The following is a 26,889-nucleotide window of genomic DNA, read 5'->3' on the forward strand; positions in this document are numbered from 1 at the left end:
GGGAGGTGCCAAGCAACACATTGAGTCATTAGGTAGTGTAGTATTCTACCAGTGAAGTTGTGAGGTCCCTTGGTCTTGGTGTGGCCAGTGACCTGAACCCGAATGCCTAATTCTGGTGTGGCCAGCTTACTGAACCCATATTCCTGGTCCCGGTGTGGACAGTGTCCTGAACCCAAAGTCCCTGGTCCTAGTGCGGCCAGTCTTGAACCCGAAGTTCCTGGTCCTTGTGCGGCCAGTCCTAAACATGTATTCCTTGTCTCCGGACTGCTACAACCAGTCTCCGAACACTGAAGCCGCATCAGCGGCACCTGAACCATGAAGCTGCTCCAGCGGTGCCTGAATCAGTCCTGTCCTTCCGTGTCAGTAACAGTTCTGCCTGAGGATCCTGAACCTGGTGGTCTGAATGGAGTCCGAGTCCGTGTCCGTACCAGTACCTTTCTGCCAGAGGATCTAGAACTTAGTAGTTTGAACGGAGCCTTCGTGCCTGCGTACCTGCAGCTGCAGTACTGGGGACTGCCTAGGAGTGGTACCTGGCGACTACCTGCAGCTCAAGTCTGTCTCCACCATCAGGGGCTCCAGTGAACACCTATTAGCCGCTTAGCTATGCCCTTCTTAGGTAAACCCGGCCCCGTGGTACAGTGGGTCTGTGAAACCACCTGCGTGCCTAACAAAATGCCGCTGTTCTCCTGAATCCGGCGATGTTTTTCTTTTGTTCCTGCGCCTCTCTGTTCCTGAGATATGGGCCTCTTCTTCCCTGTATGTAAATCTAGTCTTTTTATCAAAATGGGCGTGGTCCTCCACTGTTCATTTTCTTGAGGACCACGCCCCTTAGCTAAGAAGACTAGATTTACATACAGGTAAGAGAAGGCCATATCTCAGGAACAGAGAGGCGCAGGAATAAAAGAAAAACAGCGCCGGATTCAGGAGAACAGCGGCATTTACACCGGGTAAAATAATTCCGCATTTATAGAATGTGACAGGTCCTCCTTAAAGGAGAAAAAAAATTACCTGATTGCAACCTGTTCAATCTTGCTACATCTAAAACACATTTCTCTTGCAGTGGCCGAATGCATGAATGGCCAACCATGTCATTTATAGACATATCTAGCCCGCTGGGACTTGTTGGCCCCGGACATTCACAGGGATTAGGTAACCTCTTTAAGGTGAAGTTCTGAGTTTAGAACCCCTTTAGCTATGCCATGGCCCCTTAAGACAACAATTACTAGTGGGGGAAATCTGCAGTAAGAAAACCATTAGGATACATCCCATGTGGACATGCACTGGATTTAATGGATATGCTGGGTCTTCTAGATTACCGATCCCTACCTTTAGTCATCTGATGGAACGGGGTCAAGCTAAAGCGACTTGCTCCCATGTAGAACCTTCATGTTTGGAGTATGGTCCAAACTTTACAGCCCCATAGGCATATTGGACCCATAGCCTAGGAATTCCCCACTGCTGCTCTGTGGAATTGTATTGTAAGCAATTGCCTGAATACTCTGGCTAATTGTGAATGACCATTTTCAGCTCTGCTACATCTCTCATGTGCATCTGTTTTAAGGCGCGCCTGTCAAGTTAATTAATTGCAGCCAGTTTTTGCATGCGATGGCACGGCAAATATCATTAGCGGCCTTTCATAAACTGTGTGCACTGGCTTAAAGGGAGCCGGCGAGAATAACAGTGAATTCCTGAACAAGATCCTTTAATGAAAACGTGTAAAGACAACCATAATCACGCCGATCCGTCCAACAAGACGACGCAAATTAAAAAGTAAAGATGGAAAAAGTTTCGTTTTTTTTTTCTTTCTTTTTTTTTTGCCTTCCAGATATGTTCCAATAATTAGGTGCATGAGTGATGCCCGATTGTTCGCTGGCAATGTTTTCAAAACCGTAACATTTGTCTGTACGGCCGTCTCACAATGCAGCGGCGGGGCGGCTTTGTGCAGAGTTGATCGCCCGTATCATTCTGTTTAATGCTTATCCACAGCTGAATTCCTCCCTCAGAATGAGACTTCTTTTGTATCCATTGAGACTGAATGAGAGGCTCGCAAATAACATCATCCCGCCAACAATACAAGGTCCCTCCCCGATCCTACAAGGGCATGAAGAAAAGTTTTGCAGAACTGCAAGAATGCAAAACGTTCCTCTTCCCCAAAAAAATTAAAAGAGACAAAAATTTGTTAAAATCAACAAAATTTCGAACGCTTTAAATTAAGTGTTAAGTAGAATCAATCCTATTAAAAATATGAAATTATTTGCTACATTTTAACATTTTTGGAAAGAAAAAAAAAAAGTTTTCAGCATCAGACAAAAAGTTTTGAGGATTTGGCCACTGAGCTCCTCCATAAATACTATGCAATCCGAACAGGTCTGATGAGCAGTGGCGTAAGGCCGTGTTCAGACGGACGTTTTTTAATGCCTCACCTCAAGGTGTATATAGAAATGCTGCTGATTTTACATTAGGAGAGCGGCGGCCGGTCCGGAGCGCTGGAATAATGTGCTCAGATTACACCTCCACATAGTGCAGAAGAAATACAGTGCCATACAGTGTCAGAGTAACCGATCCATATGGTGCATGGATAATAACGCCATTGTTGTGCAGAAATAATATACTATTCATTTTACTTCATTAAAATAATATATATCCATAGAGGGTAGGACGAGAGGAAGGCAAATGTCTCAGGCTTAGTTCTGTACCGCTACATGGATGCTGAAATAAAGTAGGACAGTATAACAGGCACTTATACGTTGTAACAGTCCAAACGATGGCCGGCACTCACATCTTCTTAAAATAATTGTTTTATTGATCCAGTAGTATAAAAAGTACAAAAATTAAAAAGGCAGAAAAGAAATATCCGCTGTGCTCCCAGGCAACATGTTTCAGACCTGCATGGTCCTTTGACAAGGCTTGACAGAGGACCATGCAGGTCTGACACATGTTGCCTGGGAGCGCAGCGGATATTTCTTTTCTGCCTTTTTAATTTTTGTGCTGTTGTGTTCATCCATTTTTGTGCCTTTTATACCACTGGATCAATGAAGCAATTCTTTTAGGAAGCTGCGAGTGCCGGCTAATGGTTGGACTGTTGCTATTACTGCAGTATTTTGCCGTGCACCCGGACAGGTGAGCCGATTGCTCCTTTTTCACATTATCAGGCAACAATATGTGACTGTTCTATAGATGTTCCAAGTGTCTGAGGATCAGTATATTAATGTTCTGCTGGCACTGCTCAATGGGCATCTCATGGTGGCTGGCACAACCGGGAAGATGCATAGCGACCACAGGACAGACGTCTTTACATGACCTCCGCTACAACCCCTACTTTTGGGGCAAGTAACTTGGGTGCGGTCATAGATTGTGGTACTGAGATATTGCGGGTCCGGTGACACTACTATGTGGGCACTGCTGGTCCCATCTTGTCGGGTGGAGGTTGCAACTGTCTTAAGACAGTAGTTCAGGGGTTAAAGGTTTTAGTTTTTAGGATTCCAAAAGAGATCGGAGAGTACGACACAGAGGCAAGAGTTGTGGAAACCATACAGAGATCTCTCTAATGATCTACTTTCGCTTAGGCCTGTGACGGTGACAAAGGGACATCCTCTACCTCCAGAGGACAGAAGGTTTTATCATTATCACAGATGGCAATTCTTTACTGTATGAGAAGTGAGACTATGGATTCTTTACTGTACGAGCAGTGAGACTATGGATTCTTTACTGTACGAGAAGTGAGACTATGGATTCTTTACTGTACGAGCAGTGAGACTATGGATTCTTTACTGTACGAGCAGTGAGACTATGGATTCTTTACTGTATGAGAAGTGAGACTATGGATTCTTTACTGTACGAGCAGTGAGACTATGGATTCTTTACTGTACGAGAAGTGAGACTATGGATTCTTTACTGTACGAGCAGTGAGACTATGGATTCTTTACTGTACGAGCAGTGAGACTATGGATTCTTTACTGTACGAGAAGTGAGACTATGGATTCTTTACTGTACGAGCAGTGAGACTATGGATTCTTTACTGTACGAGCAGTGAGACTATGGATTCTTTACTGTATGAGAAGTGAGACTATGGATTCTTTACTGTACGAGCAGTGAGACTATGGATTCTTTACTGTACGAGAAGTGAGACTATGGATTCTTTACTGTACGAGCAGTGAGACTATGGATTCTTTACTGTACGAGCAGTGAGACTATGGATTCTTTACTGTACGAGAAGTGAGACTATGGATTCTTTACTGTACGAGCAGTGAGACTATGGATTCTTTACTGTACGAGCAGTGAGACTATAGATTCTTTACTGTATGAGAAGTGAGACTATAGATTCTTTACTGTATGAGCAGTGAGACTATGGATTCTTTACTGTACGAGCAGTGAGACTATGGATTCTTTACTGTATGAGAAGTGAGACTTCTTTACTGTACGAGCAGTGAGACTATGGATTCTTTACTGTACGAGCAGTGAGACTATGGATTCTTTACTGTACGAGCAGTGAGACTATAGATTCTTTACTGTACGAGCAGTGAGACTATGGATTCTTTACTGTATGAGAAGTGAGACTATGGATTCTTTACTGTACAAGCAGTGAGACTATGGACTCTTTACTGTACGAGCAGTGAGACTATGGATTCTTTACTGTACGAGCAGTGAGACTATGGATTTTTTACTGTAAGAGCAGTGAGACTATGGATTCTTTACTGTACGAGCAGTGAGACTATGGATTATTTACAGTACGAGCAGTGAGACTATAGATTCTTTACAATACGAGCAGTGAGACTACGGATTCTTTACTATACGAGCAGTGAAACTATGGATTCTTTACTATACAAGCAGTGAAACTATGGTTTTTTTACTGTACGAGCAGTGAGATTATGGATTCTTTACTGTACGAGTAGTGAGATTATGGATTCTCTACTGTACGAGCAGTGAGATTATGGATTCTTTACTGTACGAGTAGTGAGATTATGGATTCTCTACTGTACGAGCAGTGAGATTATGGATTCTTCACTAGCACAATGAGACTATGGATCCTTTACTTTACTGTAAGAGTAGTGTCACTATGGATCCTTTACTGTAAGAGCAGTAAAACTATGGATCCTTTATTGTTAGAGCAGTGAGAATGTAGATTAATGTATAAGCAGTGAGACTATGGATCCTTTACTGTAAGAGCAGTAACACTACGGATCCTTTACTGTAAGAGCAGTAACACTATGGATCCTTTACTGTAAGAGCAGTAACACTATGGATTCTTTCATGTAAGAGTAATGGAGCTATGGATTCTTTACTGTAAGAGCAGTGAGACTGTGGATTCTTACAAGCAGTGAGAATATGGATTCTTTATTGTAAGAGCAGTGACACTATAGATCCTTTACTGTAAGAGCAGTGAAACTATGGATTCTTTACTGTTAGAGCAGCGAGACTATTAAATTTTTACGAGCAGCGAGACTATGGCTTCTTTACTGTAAGAGCAGTGAGACTATGGATTCTCTACGAGCAGTGAGAATATGGATTATATACGAGCAGTAAGACTATGGATTCTTTACTATACGAGCACTGAAGCTAGTGAAACTATCGTTACTTTATTGTAGGTACAATAATATTATCAACTCATTACTGTATAAGCAGTGAGGCTTTGGATTCGTTACTGTACAAGCAGTGAGACTATGGATTCTTTACTGTAGGAGCAGTGAGACTATGGATTCTTTACTGTAGGAGTAGTGAGACTATGGATTCTTTACTGTAGGAGCAGTGAGACTATGGATTCTTTACTGTAGGAGCAGTGAGACTATGGATTCTTTACTGTAGAAGCAGATTCATTACTGTATAAACAGTGAGACTATGGATTTTTTACTAAACCAACAATGAAACTATGGATTCTTTCCTGTACAAGCAGTAAGAAAATAAATTCAATATTGTATGAGCAGTGAGACTAAGGATTCTTTACTGTACGAGAAGTGAGGTTAAGGAACGCTCTTCCACAACATATTGTAATGGTCGATGTACTAAACCTGTACAAAAGGCGCCTGGATGCTTTTCTTGATAAATATAATATTACAGGTCACGAGTAGCAGATTTTGGAGATGGGGTGATGATCCAGGGAATTCATATATAGAGTCGGGAAGGAATTTTTCCCCCTTATACGGGGAAAATTAGCATCTGCTGATCATTTGGGGGCACGGTAGGCATGGGAAGCACTTTTATTTTCTTCGCCTACAGATGACTGCAGTACCCCATTTCACCTACAGGTGGACTCTTGCGTAAATATGAGCAGATTCTCCATGTGTTACATAATGACAGTCAGCTGGACGATAATCCCATTATAATGTACGGGGAGATTACTCACAGCCATTTGATGCTCTGGCAAATCCGTGTATGAAGAATGAATGTTAATACAGTCCCAACGAAAAGATGAATCTTCATTTTGAACAGCAAAAAAAAAATCCAAAAGCAGGAAAATAGAGAAAATCCAAAGATGATGAAATCCAGAAATGTTGCCGAGGTATAGCTGTTATATCGCGGGCATCAATGGGGGAACCTATGGAAGAGACAAGAGGTTAATATAAATCATCATATAAGGGTTATTCTAGAGTTTGCAAAAAATATAGCCTGTCCCTTTAACAACAGCTTTAAGCGGGGGTTTAACTGTAGGCGGGGCAAATCGTCCTGGAACTTGAGGGGGTGCAAATAAACATTTACCCCGATAAAGGACTATATTGTGCTGTAAGTGGCAAATGAAGGAGAAGGGATGGGGGTGAAAGATAAATCCCTGACCCCGTGGTCATCCCAGTACTCAAAAACGTCATAGCACTGCTTATGAGATGAATATATAAATGACCACCCCCCTCCCCTGAAAGCAGATGGTTCTGTCCAGTTTATAGCAGTCAGTAATTGATTGCCAATGGTCAGTCAGGAATTAAAGGGGTCGTCCACTTTTGTAGCCAATTTTTTTGTTTTACCAAAAATGTATTTTGGCTCTGACTGGTGGATTACAGCTGGTCAGGCGCGGGCTGATGACTACTACTACCATCCTAACCCTAACCCTCATCATCCTGTGCCTGGTGCCACTGACAGCAGCGAGAGGAGACGATGCTGATCAGACGGCACCTGTGCATAGCGTCACCTGTACTGCTAACCACAAGCGCTGGACACCAAGACGACGCCAACTGCTTTACCTTGACTGGTTATCATGCACACCGTTTTTTTTTTAAATTACACACGTGGTCAAAATTGTTGGTACAGCTCGTTTAATGAAAGAAAAGCCACAATGGTCACAGAAATAACTTCAATCTGACAAAAGTAATAATGAATGAAAAATCTATGAAAATGAACAAATGAAAGTCAGACATTGCTTTCCTGCTTCCACAGAATTAAAAAAAAAATTAACCTCCTCAGGATCAGTAATGTAATGTATGTACACAGTGACTGCACCAGCAGAATAGTGAGTGAAGCTCTGGAGTATAATACAGGATGCATCTCAGGATCAGTAATGTAATGTATGTACACAGTGACTGCACCAGCAGAATAGTGAGTGCAGCTCTGGAGTATAATACAGGAGGTAACTCAGGATCAGTAATGTAATGTATGTACACAGTGACTGCACCAGCAGAATAGTGAGTGCAGCTCTGGAGTATAATACAGGATGTAACTCAGGATCAGTACAGGATCAGTAATGTAATGTATGTACACAGTGACTGCACCAGCAGAATAGTGAGTGCAGCTCTGGAGTATAATACAGGATGTAACTGAGGATCAGTAATGTAATGAATGTACACAGTGACTGCACCAGCAGAATAGTGAGTGCAGCTCTGGAGTATAATACAGGATGTAACTCAGGATCAGTAATGTAATGTATGTACACAGTGACTGCACCAGCAGAATAGTGAGTGCAGCTCTGGAGTATAATACAGGATGTAACCCAGGATCAGTACAGGATCGGTAATGTAATGTATGTACATAGTGACTGCACCAGCAGAATAGTGAGTGCAGCTCTGGAGTATAATACAGGATGTAACTCAGGATCAGTAATGTAATGTATGTACACAGTGACTGCACCAGCAGAATAGTGAGTGCAGCTCTGGAGTATAATACAGGATGTAACTCAGGATCAGTAATGTAATGTATGTACACAGTGACTGCACCAGCAGAATAGTGAGTGCAGCTCTGGAGTATAATGCAGGATGTAACTGAGGATCAGTAATGTAATGTGTGTACACAGTGACTGCATTAGCAGAATAGTGAGTGCAGCTCTGGAGTATAATACAGGATGTAACTCAGGATCAGTAATGTAATGTATGTACACAGTGACTGCACCAGCAGAATAGTGAGCGCAGCTCTGGAGTATAATACAGGAGGTAACTCAGGATCAGTAATGTAATGTATGTACACCGTGACTGCACCAGCAGAATAGTGAGTGCAGCTCTGGAGTATAATGCAGGATGTAACTCAGGATCAGTAATGTAATGTATGTACACAGTGACTGCACCAGCAGAATAGTGAGTGCAGCTCTGGAGTATAATACAGGATGTAACTCAGGATCAGTAATGTAATGTGTGTACACAGTGACTGCACCAGCAGAATAGTGAGTGCAGCTCTGGAGTATAATACAGGATGTAACTCAGGATCAGTAATGTAATGTATGTACACAGTGACTGCACCAGCAGAATAGTGAGTGCAGCTCTGGAGTATAATACAGGATGTAACTCAGGATCAGTAATGTAATGTATGTACACAGTCACTGCACCAGCAGAATAGTGAGTGCAGCTCTGGAGTATAATACAGGATGTAACTCAGGATCAGTAATGTAATGTATGTACACAGTGACTGCACCAGCAGAATAGTGAGTACAGCTCTGGAGTATAATACAGGAGGTAACTCAGGATCAGTAATGTAATGTATGTACACAGTGACTGCACCAGCAGAATAGTGAGTACAGCTCTGGAGTATAATACAGGATGTAACTCAGGATCAGTAATGTAATGTATGTACACAGTCACTGCACCAGCAGAATAGTGAGTGCAGCTCTGGAGTATAATACAGGATGTAACTCAGGATCAGTAATGTAATGTATGTACACAGTGACTGCACCAGCAGAATAGTGAGTACAGCTCTGGAGTATAATACAGGATGTAACTCAGGATCAGTAATGTAATGTATGTACGCAGTGACTGCACCAGCAGAATAGTGAGTGCAGCTCTGGGGTATAATACAGGAGGTAACTCAGGATCAGTAATGTAATGTATGTACACAGTGACTGCACCAGCAGAATAGTGAGTGCAGCTCTGGAGTATAATACAGGATGTAACTCAGGATCAGTAATGTAATGTGTGTACACAGTGACTGCACCAGCAGAATAGTGAGTGCAGCTCTGGAGTATAATACAGGATGTAACTCAGGATCAGTAATGTAATGTATGTACACAGTGACTGCACCAGCAGAATAGTGAGTGCTGCTCTGGAGTATAATACAGGATGTAACTCAGGATCAGTAATGTAATGTATGTACACAGTGACTGCACCAGCAGAATAGTGAGTGAAGCTCTGGAGTATAATACAGGATGTAACTCAGGATCAGTAATGTAATGTATGTACACAGTGACTGCACCAGCAGAATAGTGAGTACAGCTCTGGAGTATAATACAGGATGTAACTCAGGATCAGTAATGTAATGTATGTACACAGTGACTGCACCAGCAGAATAGTGAGTGCAGCTCTGGAGTATAATACAGGATGTAACTCAGGATCAGTAATGTAATGTATGGACACAGTGACTGCACCAGCAGAATAGTGAGTGCAGCTCTGGAGTATAATACAGGATATAACTCAGGATCAGTAATGTAATGTATGTACACAGTGACTGCACCAGCAGAATAGTGAGTGCAGCTCTGGGGTATAATACAGGATGTAACTCAGGATCAGTAATGTAATGTATGTACAGAGTGACTGCACAAGCAGAATAGTGAGTGCAGCTCTGGAGTATAATACAGGATGTAACTCAGGATCAGTACAGGATCAGTAATGTAATGTATGTACACAGTGACTGTATCAGCAGAATAGTGAGTGCAGCTCTGGAGTATAATACAGGATGTAACTCAGGATCAGTAATGTAATGTATGTACACAGTGACTGCACCAGCAGAATAGTGAGTGCAGCTCTGGGGTATAATACAGGATGCAACTCAGGATCAGTAATGTAATGTATGTACACAGTGACTGCACCAGCAGAATAGTGAGCGCAGCTCTGGAGTATAATACAGGATGTAACTCAGGATCAGTAATGTAATGTATGTACATAGTGAGTGGACCAGCAGAATAGTGAGTGCAGCTCTGGAGTATAATACAGGAGGTAACTCAGGATCAGTAATGTAATGTATGTACACAGTGACTGCACCAGCAGAATAGTGAGTGCAGCTCTGGAGTATAATACAGGAGGTAACTCAGGATCAGTAATGTAATGTATGTACACAGTGACTGCACCAGCAGAATAGTGAGTGAAGCTCTGGAGTATAATACAGGATGTAACTCAGGATCAGTAATGTAATGTATGTACACAGTGACTGCACCAGCAGAATAGTGAGTACAGCTCTGGTGTATAATACAGGATGTAACTCAGGATCAGTAATGTAATGTATGTACACAGTGACTGCACCAGCAGAATAGTGAGTGCCGCTCTGGAGTATAATACAGGATGTAACTCAGGATCAGTAATGTAATGTATGTACACAGTGACTGCACCAGCCGAATAGTGAGTGCAGCTCTGGAGTATAATACAGGATGTAACTCAGGATCAGTAATGTAATGTATGGACACAGTGACTGCACCAGCAGAATAGTGAGTGCAGCTCTGGAGTATAATACAGGAGGTAACTCAGGATCATTAATGTAATGTATGTACACAGTGACTGCACCAGCAGAATAGTGAGTGCAGCTCTGGGGTATAATACAGGAGGTAACTCAGAATCAGTAATGTAATGTATGTACACAGTGACTGCACCAGCAGAATAGTGAGTGCAGCTCTGGAGTATAATAAAGGATGTAACTCAGGATCAGTAATGTAATATATGTACACAGTGACTGCACCAGCAGAATAGTGAGTGCAGCTCTGGAGTATAATACAGGATGTAACTCAGGATCAGTAATGTAATGTATGTACACAGTGACTGCGCCAGCCGAATAGTGAGTGCAGCTCTGGAGTATAATACAGGATGTAACTCAGGATCAGTACAGGATCAGTAATGTAATGTATGAACACAGTGACTGCACCAGCAGAATAGTGAGCGCAGCTCTGGAGTATAATACAGGATGTAACTCAGGATCAGTAATGTAATGTATGTACACAGTGACTGCACCAGCAGAATAGTGAGCGCAGCTCCGGAGTATAATACAGGATGTAACTCAGGATCAGTAAGGTAATGTATATACACAGTGACTGCACCAGCAGAAGAGTGAGCGCAGCTCCGGAGTATTATACAGAATTACTATACTATACCCATGTGTGCGTGTGTGTGTGTTTGTATGAATTTTTGCTTTAAATTCCATAACGAAAACCATATAAAAATGCCCACATCCCTTTAAGACTTTCCCCTTGCCTATAAGGACACGTATGGCTTGGATTATTCCGCTGCTTGTTCGCTCCTCTACATATGGTTGGATTCGGATATCTGTTTATTTATGCTGTATATGGGGTTGCATGCCAGAGAAGAGAAAATCAGCCGTAAACCCCCGACCCTGATCCCACTACATTGTAAGTGATTGTCAGTACAGTGGGAATGAGGGTCCGGTGCGGAGGTCCCCCTCTCCCCGGCCTCAGTATTTAGGGTCCTTCTCCTCAGCAGATGTTGACATGTGTCTGATAAATATATAGGACGGGATCAGGTGACGGTAATTTCTCTTCTCTCTTCGCCTCATTTACTTTCTTACTCCGGTCCATAAACACACAAGGCTGAGCAGATCGCTCCTTCCTCAGCGCCTCCGCAGCCTATTAAGGAAATGTTCTCACATTCTTTAGGGGCATTTTTTCTAATATATATAACGAAGGGACTTTTTTTTTTAATATAAAGCTACATACAGATATCTAGGCTTTTCCAATTAAGGCTTGGGCAAATCCATGACATTTTTAATCTATCTCTTGTAATCTGTGTTCTTCCCTAAGCGGGGAGGGAAATAAAAATACATATACATAAATAGAGAAATACATAAAGTTCTTGTTTCATTCAGCCACCACTAGATGGAGCACACTGCAGACTGTGCTATTATTGAAGTCTGTGTATGACCTGTATGCAGTGAGCTCCCTCTAGTGGTGGCTGAATGTAGCGAGAATTGCCTTCATTTACTAATGTATACAGCCAGAGGATTTAGATCCAGTAAAATGACACTTTGAGCATTGAATATTGAATTATTTTAGATAAGAAATAAAAACTGTGTTGTAAACATACCGGGAACCTCTTCATGTATACTACTTTTCCAAAAGAAAGGCAGCACATCAAATCCAGAAATCAAGTGTTAAGGACTTCATTCCAACCATGTGGTGCTGTTTTGGAATAATACATAAGGAATGAGGAAGACTCTGATGTTTTGAGTCCAAATTTTGCCACATACTATAGGCTGAATAAAATGTGTTACACTTGATTTCTGGAATTAATGTGCTGCCTTTTTTTAGAGAAAGATAGATACAATGAGATAATAGATAGATAGATAGATAGATAGATAGATAGATAGATAGGTAGATAGATAGATAGATAGATAATAGATAGATAGAGGTAGATGATAGATAGATAGATAGATAGATAGATAGATGATAGATAATAGATAGATAGATAGATAGATGATAGATAGATGATAGATAATAGATAGATAATAGATAGATAGATAAGATGATAGATAGATAGATAGATAGATAATAGATAGATGATAGATAGATAGATAGATAGATGATAGATAGATGATAGATAGATGATAGATAGATAGATGATAGATAGATGATAGATAATAGATAGATAAGATGATAGATAGATAGATAGATAGATGATAGATAGATGATAGATAATAGATAGATAGATAGATAGATAGATAATAGATAGATGATAGATAATAGATAGATGATAGATAATAGATAGATGATAGATAGATGGATGGATTGATATATGATAGATAGATAGATAGATAGATGATAGATGATAGATAGATAGATAGATAGATAGAGGTAGATGATAGATAATAGATAGATGATAGATAATAGATAGATAGATAGATGATAGATAATAGATAGATAGATGATAGATAGATAGAGGTAGATGATAGATAGATAGATAGATAGATAATAGATGGTAGATGATAGATAGATAATAGATAAAAGATAGATGATAGATAGATAGATTAATCTGTTCCACATTTTTTCACATTGCACTCACAAACTTAGATGTATTTTATTCGGAGTTTATGTGATACCGACACAAAGTGTCAAGTATTTGTGACGTCTAAAGGAAATGATAAAAAGTTTTCTATTTGTCTTAAAAATATAAATCTGAATATTGTGAGGTGCATTAGTATTCCGCCCCCTGTAGTTTGATGTCCCTAAATAAAATCCGATGGCGCCCAAAAGTCACATAATTAGTACATTGCATCCACCTGTGTGTGATTTCTTCTCAGTGTAACTACAGCTGTTCTGTGACGGCCTCAAAGCTTTGTATGGGAACATTAGGGGTCAAACAGTATCATGAAAACCAAGCAGTCCACCAGACAGGCGAGGGATAAAGCTGAAAACCAAGCAGTCCACCAGACAGGTGAGGGATAAAGCTGAAAACCAAGCAGTCCACCAGACAGGTGAGGGATAAAGCTGAAAACCAAGCAGTCCACCAGACAGGTCAGGGATAAAGATGAAAACCAATCAGCCCACCAGACAGGTGAGGGATAAAGCTGAAAACCAAGCAGCCCACCAGACAGGTGAGGGATAAAGCTGAAAACCAAGCACTCCACCAGACAGGTCAGGGATAAAGATGAAAACCAAGCAGCCCACCAGACAGAGCAGGGATAAAGCTGAAAATCAAGCAGTCCACCAGACAGGCGAGGGATAAAGCTGAAAACCAAGCAGTCCACCAGACAGGTGAGGGATAAAGCTGAAAACCAAGCAGTCCACCAGACAGGTGAGGGATAAAACTGAAAACCAAGCAGCCCACCAGACAGGTGAGGGATAAAGCTGAAAACCAATCAGCCCACCAGACAGGTGAGGGATAAAGCTGAAAACCAAGCAGCCCACCAGACAGATCAGGGATAAAGCTGAAAACCAAGCAGTCCACCAGACAGGCAAGGGATAAAGCTGAAAACCATGCAGCCCACTAGACAGATCAGGGATAAAGCTGAAAACCAAGCAGTCCACCAGACAGGTGAGGGATAAAGCTAAAAACCAAGCAGTCCACCAGACAGGTGAAGGATAAAGCTGAAAACCAAGAGGTCCACCAGACAGATGAGGGATAAAGCTGAAAACCAAGCAGCCCACCAGACAGGTGAGGGATAAAGCTGAAAACCAAGCAGCCCACCAGACAGATGAGGGATAAAGCTGAAAACCAAGCAGCCCACCAGACAGGTGAGGGATAAAGCTGAAAACCAAGCAGTCCACCAGACAGGTGAGGGATAAAGCTGAAAACCAAGCAGCCCACAAGACAGATCAGGGATAAAGCTGAAAACCAAGCAGTCCACCAGACAGGTCAGGGATAAAGATGAAAACCAAGCAGTCCACCAGACAGGTCAGGAATAAAGCTGAAAACCAAGCAGCCCACTAGACAGATCAGAGATAAAGCTGAAAAACAAGCAGTTCACCAGACAGGTCAGGGATAAAGCTGAAAACCAAGGAACATGCCAGACCGGTCAGGGATAAAGTTTTGGAGAATAGAAAAGCAGGGTTAGGTTATAAAAAAATAGCCCAAGCTCTGAACATCTCACGGAGAACTGTATCATCTATCATACAAAAAAGGAAAGAGTATTGCACAACTGCAAACGTATCAAGGCATGGCCGTCCACCTAACCTGACATCCCAAGCAAGGAGAGCACTAATGAGAGAAGCAGCTAAGAGGCCCATGGTCACTCTGGAGAAGCTGCAGAGATCCACAGCTTAAGTGGGAGGATCTGTCCACAGGACAACTATTAGGCCACGGCCCCACTATCAGTATTTGGTCAGTATTCGGTCAATATTTTTTCTCAGGAGTGGGAGCCAAAACCAGGAGTGGGTGATAAATGCAGAATTGGTGACTTGTTTCTATTCTACCTTTTCTCTGATTGTTCCTCATCTGGTTTTGGCTCCAACTCCGGAGAAAAAATACTGACCGAATACTGACCAAATACTGATAGTGGGGCCGTGGCCTTAGTCGTATTCTCCACAAATCTGACCTTTATTGCAGAGACGCAAGAAGAAAGACATTTCTTCTTGCGGCACGGTTGCACAGTGGTTAGCACTGCAGCCTTGCAGCGCTGGGGTCCTGGGTTCAAATCCCACCAAGGACAACATCTGCAAGGAGTTTGTATGTTCTCCCTGTGTTTGCGTGGGTTTCCTCCGGGTTCTCCGGTTTCCTCCCACACTCCAAAGATATACTGATAGGGAATCTAGATTGTGAGCCCCGATGGGGACAGAGACAATAATGTATGTAAAGCGCTGCGGAATATGTTAGCGCTATATAAAAATAAAGATTATTATTATTATATTTTTGAAAGCCATAAGAAGTCCCATTTGCAGTTTGTAAAAAGCCATGTAGGGGACACAGCGAGCATGTGGGGGAAGGGGCTCTGGTCAGAGAACTTTTTGCACTTGATGCAAAACGCTGTGTGTGGGGGAAAACTAATACTGCACATCACCCTGAAAACACCATCCCCACTGTCACACATGGTGGTGGCAGCATCCTGCTGTGGGGAGGCTTTTCTTCAGCAGGGGCAGGGAAGCCGGTCAGAGGTGATGGGAAGATGGATGGAGCGAAATGCACATTGTCAGGTCACAGATACAACTCAGATACAGTTAGGAGTGTTCAGTAATGTGACGGAGACGACCATTCGGGGTCTTACGCTCCGTGTGTCATTGCTGCGTAAAGGTTGACAAACACTATTTCGACATTTTCTTGCGCCCTCCTGTTACTTTAATTTATTGGTTTGTTCGCTGTCTGGCCGCGCTCGTCATTTATCTTTCGGAACGTTCTTGGCAATCTATCCGGATATTTTTAGATGTTTTCCTAAAGTCTTGAAATGACTTGCAGACCGGACCGCAGGACGTTTTTTTTTTATTGTGGAGATAAATTTTTCAAATTTTATTGTGATTTGTCCTTGTTGGCGCAAAAACGGGAAAACTACGAGGCTGTCACCACCATTAAAGGGCATTACTAAGGATCTGCCATCAAGTTTTAAGCAGTGGGGGTTTGTCCCTCAGGACCCCCAGCTGAATGATAGGTTTATAGCTTACACAGGCCCTGGGTCGTCTTTAGAGGATAAATGGAGCTAACCTGCAGTACTGGACACTGCCACACTCATATGTACGGCGCTGTTCTTCATTCTGCTGCTCGCCAGGTGTCTCAAGGGTTGGCGGACCACCAGTGACACGTAGCTTCCTATCTGAAGGCTCTGGAGTCCCCCTTTAATATTAGTCTATCAGAAGGGAAATTATTTAAAGGGCAAGTACAGTCACTCTTAACATCACTGTCGCCCTCTGCTGGATAATGCGCTGTACTGTATTGCTGCACAGTCAATTAAGTAGATGAGGCAGTGAGTTCTGTATGGATGTAGCAGAGCTGAGGAGGAGATACACAGATCAGCAGACAGTATCACACAGGAGAGGATTAGATACACAGCTCAGCAGACAGTATCACACAGGAGAGGATTAGATACACGGCTCAGCAGACAGTATCACACAGGATAGGATTAGATACACGGCTCAGCAGACAGTATCACACAGGATAGGATTAGATACACGGCTCAGCAGACAGTATCACACAGGATAGGATTAGATACACGGCTCAGCAGACAGTATCACACAGGATAGGATTAGATACACAGCTCAGCAGACAGTATCACACAGTATAGGATTAGATACACGGCTCAGCAGACAGTATCACACAGGATAGGATTAGATACACGGCTCAGCAGACAGTATCACACAGGATAGGATTAGATACACGGCTCAGCAGACAGTATCACACAGGATAGGATTAGATACACGGCTCAGCAGACAGTATCACACAGGATAGGATTAGATACACGGCTCAGCAGACAGTATCACACAGGATAGGATTAGATACACGGCTCAGCAGACAGTATCACACAGTATAGGATTAGATACACGGCTCAGCAGACAGTATCACACAGGATAGGATTAGATACACGGCTCAGCAGACAGTATCACACAGGAGAGGATTAGATACACGGCTCAGCAGACAGTATCACACAGGATAGGATTAGATACACGGCTCAGCAGACAGTATCACACAGGATAGGATTAGATACACAGCTCAGCAGACAGTATCACACAGGATAGGATTAGATACACAGCTCAGCAGACAGTATCACACAGGAGAGGATTAGATACACGGCTCAGCAGACAGTATCACACAGTATAGGATTAGATACACGGCTCAGCAGACAGTATCACACAGGATAGGATTAGATACACGGCTCAGCAGACAGTATCACACAGGAGAGGATTAGATACACGGCTCAGCAGACAGTATCACACAGTATAGGATTAGATACACGGCTCAGCAGACAGTATCACACAGGACAGGATTAGATACACGGCTCAGCAGACAGTATCACACAGGATAGGATTAGATACACGGCTCAGCAGACAGTATCACACAGGAGAGGATTAGATACACGGCTCAGCAGACAGTATCACACAGGATAGGATTAGATACACGGCTCAGCAGACAGTATCACACAGGATAGGATTAGATACACAGCTCAGCAGACAGTATCACACAGGAGAGGATTAGATACACGGCTCAGCAGACAGTATCACACAGGATAGGATTAGATACACGGCTCAGCAGACAGTATCACACAGGATAGGATTAGATACACAGCTCAGCAGACAGTATCACACAGGATAGGATTAGATACACGGCTCAGCAGACAGTATCACACAGCATAGGATTAGATACACGGCTCAGCAGACAGTATCACAAAGTAGAGGATTAGATACACAGCTCAGCAGACAGTATCACACAGGATAGGATTAGATACACGGCTCAGCAGACAGTATCACACAGGATAGGATTAGATACACGGCTCAGCAGACAGTATCACACAGGAGAGGATTAGATACACGGCTCAGCAGACAGTATCACACAGGAGAGGATTAGATACAAGGCTCAGCAGACAGTATCACACAGGAGAGGATTAGATACACGGCTCAGCAGACAGTATCACACAGGAGAGGATTAGATACACGGCACAGCAGACGGTATCACACAGGATAGGATTAGATACACGGCTCAGCAGACAGTATCACCAGAGGATAGGATTAGATACACAGCTCAGCAGACAGTATCACACAGGATAGGATTAGATACACGGCTCAGCAGACAGTATCACACAGGAGAGGATTAGATACACAGCTCAGCAGACAGTATCACACAGGATAGGATTAGATACACAGCTCAGCAGACAGTATCACACAGGAGAGGATTAGATACACGGCTCAGCAGACAGTATCACACAGGAGAGGATTAGATACACAGCTCAGCAGACAGTATCACACAGGATAGGATTAGATACACAGCTCAGCAGACAGTATCACACAGGAGAGGATTAGATACACGGCTCAGCACAGGATAGGATTAGATACACAGCTCAGCAAACAGTATCACACAGGATAGGATTAGATACAGCTCAGCAGACAGTATCACACAGGATAGGATTAGATACACAGCTCAGCAGACAGTATCACACAGGAGAGGATTAGATACACAGCTCAGCAGACAGTATCACACAGGAGAGGATTAGATACACGGCTCAGCAGACGGTATCACACAGGATAGGATTAGATACACGGCTCAGCGGACAGTATCACACAGGATAGGATTAGATACACAGCTCAGCAGACAGTATCACACCGGAGAGGATTAGATACACGGCTCAGCAGACAGTATCACACAGGACAGGATTAGATACAAGGCTCAGCAGTCAGTATCACAGGATAGGATTAGATACAGCTCAGCAGACAGTATCACACAGGATAGGATTAGATACACGGCTCAGCAGACAGTATCACACAGGATAGGATTAGATACACGGCTCAGCAGACAGTATCACACAGGATAGGATTAGATACAAGGCTCAGCAGTCAGTATCACAGGATAGGATTAGATACAGCTCAGCAGACAGTATCACACAGGATAGGATTAGATACACGGCTCAGCAGACAGTGTCACACAGGATAGGATTAGATACACGGCTCAGCAGACAGTATCACACAGGATAGGATTAGATACAAGGCTCAGCAGTCAGTATCACAGGATAGGATTAGATACAGCTCAGCAGACAGTATCACACAGGATAGGATTAGATACACGGCTCAGCAGACAGTATCACACAGGATAGGATTAGATACACGGCTCAGCAGACAGTATCACACAGGATAGGATTAGATACACGGCTCAGCAGTCAGTATCACAGGATAGGATTAGATACAGCTCAGCAGACAGTATCACACAGGATAGGATTAGATACACGGCTCAGCAGACAGTATCACACAGGATAGGATTAGATACACAGCTCAGCAGACAGTATCACACAGGATAGGATTTGATACACGGCTCAGCAGACAGTATCACACAGGAGAGGATTAGATACACGGCTCAGCAGACGGTATCACACAGGATAGGATTAGATACACGGCTCAGCAGACAGTATCACACAGGATAGGATTAGATACACGGCTCAGCAAACAGTATCACACAGGATAGGATTAGATACACGGCTCAGCAGACAGTATCACACAGGATAGGATTAGATACATGGCTCAGCAGACAGTGTCACACAGGATAGGATTAGATACATGGCTCAGCAAACAGTATCACACAGGAGAGGATTAGATACACAGCTCAGCAGACAGTATCACACAGGATAGGATTAGATACACGGCTCAGCAGACAGTATCACAGGATAGGATTAGATACACGGCTCAGCAGACAGTATCACAGGATAGGATAGATACACGGCTCAGCAGACAGTATCACACAGGAGAGGATTAGATACACGGCTCAGTAGACAGTATCACACAGGAGAGGATTAGATACACGGCTCAGCAGACAGTATCACACAGGACAGGATTAGATACACGGCTCAGCAGACAGTATCACACAGGATAGGATTAGATACACAGCTCAGCAGACAGTATCACAGGATAGGATTAGATACACGGCTCAGCGGACAGTATCACACAGGAGAGGATTAGATACACGGCTCAGCAGACAGTATCACACAGGATAGGATTAGATACTCAGCTCAGCAGACAGTATCACACAGGATAGGATTAGATACACGGCTCAGCAGACAGTATCACACAGGGTAGGATTAGATACACAGCTCAGCAGACAGTATCACACAGGATAGGATTAGATACACGGCTCAGCAGACAGTATCACACAGGATAGGATTAGATACACGGCTCAGCAGACAGTATCACACAGGATAGGATTAGATACACAGCTCAGCAGACAGTATCACACAGGATAGGATTAGATACACGGCTCAGCAGACAGTATCACACAGGATAGGATTAGATACACAGCTCAGCAGACAGTATCACACAGGATAGGATTAGATACACGGCTCAGCAGACAGTATCACACAGGATAGGATTAGATACTCAGCTCAGCAGACAGTATCACACAGGGTAGGATTAGATACACAGCTCAGCAGACAGTATCACACAGGATAGGATTAGATACACGGCTCAGCAGACAGTATCACACAGGATAGGATTAGATACACGGCTCAGCAGACAGTATCACACAGGATAGGATTAGATACACAGCTCAGCAGACAGTATCACACAGGATAGGATTAGATACACGGCTCAGCAGACAGTATCACACAGGATAGGATTAGATACACAGCTCAGCAGACAGTATCACACAGGATAGGATTAGATACACAGCTCAGCAGACAGTATCACACAGGATAGGATTAGATACACGGCTCAGCAGACAGTATCACACAGGATAGGATTAGATACAGCTCAGCAGAGAGTATCACACAGGAGAGGATTAGATACACGGCTCAGCAGACGGTATCACACAGGAGAGGATTAGATACACAGCTCAGCAGAGAGTATCACACAGGATAGGATTAGATACACGGCTCAGCAGACAGTATCACACAGGAGAGGATTAGATACACGGCTCAGCAGACGGTATCACACAGGAGAGGATTAGATACTGTATGACTGTTAGTCTTCACCCTTCAGATTGAGATCACTAAGGTCCCTAAATCCTTGACCCCGATCCTCTTACCCCCTCCCCTTTGAAGTGATACCTGGTAGCTCAGCCCTGGTACCCCTAGGTGTGGATACACTTTCCCATCACCTCCAGCAGATCCTACATCTACTGTGCCTTTAAGAATAGATATAAGGTGGATCCTGACATATTACCTCCATTCTCTGTCCTCCGCCCCCCAACATCCCTAAGTAGGATGGAAGCCCCCCACCCCGCACACCTTCATTTAAAGAGACGCTCTTACATGTCCCCCTGGGCACGTGCAGCAGGCGACCTCCATCTGTGCCACATAGATGCCAATACGGGCAGTGCCCTGTGTGATCCGGGGGCAGCTTACAGCCCACCATAAACAGGAACATTCTGTCGTTTGTGAGTCAAGGAAATTTTACTGAAATTTTTGGAAAGTTGCAAAAAGAAAAAAATAATTGCAAGATGTGAATGCCGCCTTAGATGGGGCAATTATCAGAGTCTAAACTGGCCGCCAATCACCGTACGAAGGTGGAAAATGCTCCTTCATGGGGTGCGAGGAAATCATTGCTCTCGGCAGCACATCGTGCACAGTAAACAGGACCCGTGCTGCCGAGAATAATACTATCCCATCACTGATAGTCCTGTGACCGGGCCAAGTAAACCCAACCTTAGCTGCATTGTCTGTTGGAGTCCAAGGTTGTTTAAAAAGGCAACCCGGCTCCTTGTCTAGGGGATCGGACACTTCTGATGTACCGCAGAGGTGGCCGGTAACCTAGGCAACAAGCAGTAAACTATAATAATTAAAAAAAAATTCCTTTGTTCTTGAGAACTGAGAACAGTTTGATATGAGGTAAATTGCAAGGCTGCTATTTTTTTTTACAACCACTTTGCATTCTATCCATTGAAGATGATGAGAAAACCCCTTTAACTGATTAGGCTGCCTTGTTTCCCCTAGCCATGCTTTACAGTGCAGCTCTACTCTACTGGTCCTCAGCACTCTATGTTGCAATCTATGGAGGTCTAATTTCAAACCTCCTTTCTCATGTTGCTGTTCTGTCTCCATAGAGGCTCATGACACGGCTCAGTCTTTTCCCTATGCTTTACACTGCAGCTCACCTACAGGTGGATCTCACTAAATTAGAATATCATCAAAAAGTTAATTTATTTCAGTTCTTCAATCCAAAAAGTGAAACTCCTATATTATATAGAGTCATTACACACAGAGGGATCTATTATATAGAGTCATTACACACAGAGGGATCTATTATATAGAGTCATTACACGCAGAGGGATCTATTATATAGAGTCATTACACACAGAGGAATCTATTATATAGAGTCATTACACGCAGAGGGATCTATTATATAGAGTCATTACACGCAGAGGGATCTATTATATAGAGTCATTACACGCAGAGCAATCTGTTATATAGAGTCATTACACACAGAGGGATCTATTATATAGAGTCATTACACGCAGAGGGATCTATTATATAGTCATTACACGCAGAGGGATCTATTACATAGAGTCATTACACACAGAGGGATCTATTATATAGAGTCATTACACGCAGAGGGATCTATTACATACAGTCATTACACGCAGAGCGATCTGTTATATAGAGTCATTACACGCAGAGGGATCTATTATATAGAGTCATTACACGCAGAGGGATCTATTATATAGTCATTACACACAGAGGGATCTATTATATAGAGTCATTACACACAGAGGGATCTGTTATATAGAGTCATTACACACAGAGCGATCTATTATATAGAGTCATTACACACAGAGGGATCTATTATATAGAGTCATTACACACAGAGGGATCTGTTATATAGAGTCATTACACACAGAGCGATCTATTATATAGAGTCATTACACGCAGAGGGATCTATTATATAGAGTCATTACACGCAGAGCGATCTGTTATATAGAGTCATTACACACAGAGGGATCTGTTATATAGAGTCATTACACGCAGAGGGATCTATTATATAGAGTCATTACACACAGAGGGATCTATTATATAGAGTCATTACACACAGAGAGATCTATTATATAGAGTCATTACACACAGAGGGATCTATTATATAGTCATTACACGCAGAGGGATCTGTTATATAGAATCATTACACACAGAGGGATCTATTATATAGAGTCATTACACGCAGAGGGATCCGTTATATAGAGTCATTACACACAGGGATCTATTATATAGAGTCATTACACGCAGAGGGATCTATTATATAGAGTCATTACACACAGAGGGATCTATTATATAGAGTCATTACATGCAGAGGGATCTATTATATAGAGTCATTACACACAGAGTGATCTATTATATAGAGTCATTACACACAGAGTGATCTATTATATAGAGTCATTACACACAGAGGGATCTATTATATAGAGTCATTACACACAGAGTGATCTATTATATAGAGTCATTACACGCAGAGGGATCTATTATATAGAGTCATTACACGCAGAGGGATCTATTATATAGAGTCATTACACACAGAGGGATCTATTATATAGAGTCATTACACACAGAGGGATCTATTATATAGAGTCATTACACACAGAGTGATCTATTATAGAGTCATTACACACAGAGTGATCTATTATACAGAGTCATTACACACAGAGGGATCTATTATATAGAGTCATTACACGCAGAGGGATCTATTATATAGTCATTACACACAGAGGGATCTATTATATAGAGTCATTACACGCAGAGGGATCTGTTATATAGAGTCATTACACACAGAGGGATCTATTATATAGAGTCATTACACGCAGAGGGATCTGTTATATAGAGTCATTACACACAGAGGGATCTATTATATAGAGTCATATAGAGTCATTACACGTAGAGGGATCTGTTATATAGAGTCATTACACACAGAGGGATCTGTTATATAGAGTCATTACACACAGAGGGATCTATTATATAGAGTCATTACACACAGAGTGATCTATTATATAGAGTCATTACACACAGAGTGATCTATTATATAAAGTCATTACACACAGAGGGATCTATTATATAGAGTCATTACACGCAGAGGGATCTATTATATAGTCATTACACACAGAGGGATCTATTATATAGTCATTACACGCAGAGGGATCTGTTATATAGAGTCATTACACAAAGAGGGATCTATTATATAGAGTCCTTACATGCAGAGGGATCTGTTATATAGAGAAATTACACACAGAGGGATCTATTATATAGAGTCATATATAGAGTCATTACACGCAGAGGGATCTGTTATATAGAGTCATTACACGCAGAGGGATCTGTTATATAGAGTAATTACACACAGAGGGATCTATTATATAGAGTCATATATAGAGTCATTACACGCAGAGGGATCTGTTATATAGAGTCATTACACACAGAGGGATCTATTATATAGAGTCATTACACGCAGAGGGATCTGTTATATAGAGTCATTACACACAGAGGGATCTATTATATAGAGTCATTACACGCAGAGGGATCTGTTATATAGAGTCATTACACACAGAGGGATCTATTATATAGAGTCATTACACGCAGAGGGATCTATTATATAGAGTCATTACACACAGAGGGATCTATTATATAGAGTCATTACACACAGAGGGATCTATTATATAGAGTCATTACACACAGAGGGATCTATTATATAGAGTCATTACACGCAGAGGGATCTGTTATATAGAGTCATTACACACAGAGGGATCTATTATATAGAGTCATTACACGCAGAGGGATCTGTTATATAGAGTCATTACACACAGGGATCTATTATATAGAGTCATTACACGCAGAGGGATCTATTATATAGAGTCATTACACACAGAGTGATCTATTATATAGAGTCATTACACACAGAGTGATCTATTATATAGAGTCATTACACACAGAGGGATCTATTATATAGAGTCATTACACGCAGAGGGATCTATTATATAGTCATTACACACAGAGGGATCTATTATATAGTCATTACACGCAGAGGGATCTGTTATATAGTCATTACACACAGAGGGATCTATTATATAGAGTCATTACACGCAGAGGGATCTGTTATATAGAGTCATTACACACAGAGGGATCTATTATATAGAGTCATATAGAGTCATTACACGCAGAGGGATCTGTTATATAGAGTCATTACACACAGAGGGATCTGTTATATAGAGTCATTACACACAGAGGGATCTATTATATAGAGTCATTACACACAGAGTGATCTATTATATAGAGTAATTACACACAGAGTGATCTATTATATAGAGTCATTACACACAGAGGGATCTATTATATAGAGTCATTACACGCAGAGGGATCTATTATATAGTCATTACACACAGAGGGATCTATTATATAGAGTCATTACATGCAGAGGGATCTGTTATATAGAGTCATTACACACAGAGGGATCTATTATATAGAGTCATTACACGCAGAGGGATCTGTTATATAGAGAAATTACACACAGAGGGATCTATTATATAGAGTCATATATAGAGTCATTACACGCAGAGGGATCTGTTATATAGAGTCATTACACGCAGAGGGATCTGTTATATAGAGTCATTACACACAGAGGGATCTATTATATAGAGTCATATATAGTCATTACACGCAGAGGGATCTGTTATATAGAGTCATTACACACAGAGGGATCTGTTATATAGAGTCATTACACACGGAGGGATCTATTATATAGAGGCATTACACACAGAGTGATCTAGTATATAGAGTCATTACACACAGAGTGATCTATTATAGAGTCATTACACATAGAGGGATCTATTATATAGAGTCATTACACGCAGAGGGATCTATTATATAGTCATTACACACAGAGGGATCTATTATATAGAGTCATTACACGCAGAGGGATCTGTTATATAGAGTCATTAGACACAGAGGGATCTATTATATAGAATCATTACACGCAGAGGGATCTATTATATAGAGTCATTACACACAGAGGGATCTATTATATAGAGTCATATATAGAGTCATTATACGCAGAGGGATCTGTTATATAGTCATTACACGCAGAGGGATCTGTTATATAGAGTCATTACACACAGAGGGATCTATCATATAGTCATATATAGAGTCATTACACGCAGAGGGATCTGTTATATAGTCATTACACACAGAGGGATCTATTATATAGTCATTACACGCAGAGGGATCTGTTATGTAGAGTCATTACACACAGAGGGATCTATTATATAGAGTCATTACATGCAGAGGGATCTGTTATATAGAGTCATTACACACAGAGGGATCTATTATATAGAGTCATTACACGCAGAGGGATCTATCATATAGTCATATATAGAGTCATTACACGCAGAGGGATCTGTTATATAGTCATTACACACAGAGGGATCTATTATATAGTCATTACACGCAGAGGGATCTGTTATATAG

At 42.0% G+C, this 26,889-nt stretch overlaps 1 protein-coding gene across 1 annotated transcript in view; it reads right to left on the minus strand.

Moving 5' to 3' along the window:
* The window catches only part of WNT11 (Wnt family member 11), a 185,674-nt gene that overhangs the window by 128,944 nt on the left and 29,841 nt on the right, over positions 1–26,889 (minus strand). The window contains exon 2 of the mRNA XM_073661500.1: positions 6,341–6,532. Coding sequence (XP_073517601.1) covers positions 6,341–6,417 — 77 coding nt within the window. The 5' untranslated portion in view covers positions 6,418–6,532. The remainder of the gene's footprint in view (positions 1–6,340; positions 6,533–26,889) is intronic.

The sequence above is a fragment of the Phyllobates terribilis genome, unplaced genomic scaffold (assembly GCF_046119375.1).
Source record: "Phyllobates terribilis strain yellow unplaced genomic scaffold, ASM4611937v1 Scaffold_2__4_contigs__length_985480577, whole genome shotgun sequence".
Lineage (NCBI taxonomy): Eukaryota > Metazoa > Chordata > Amphibia > Anura > Dendrobatidae > Phyllobates > Phyllobates terribilis.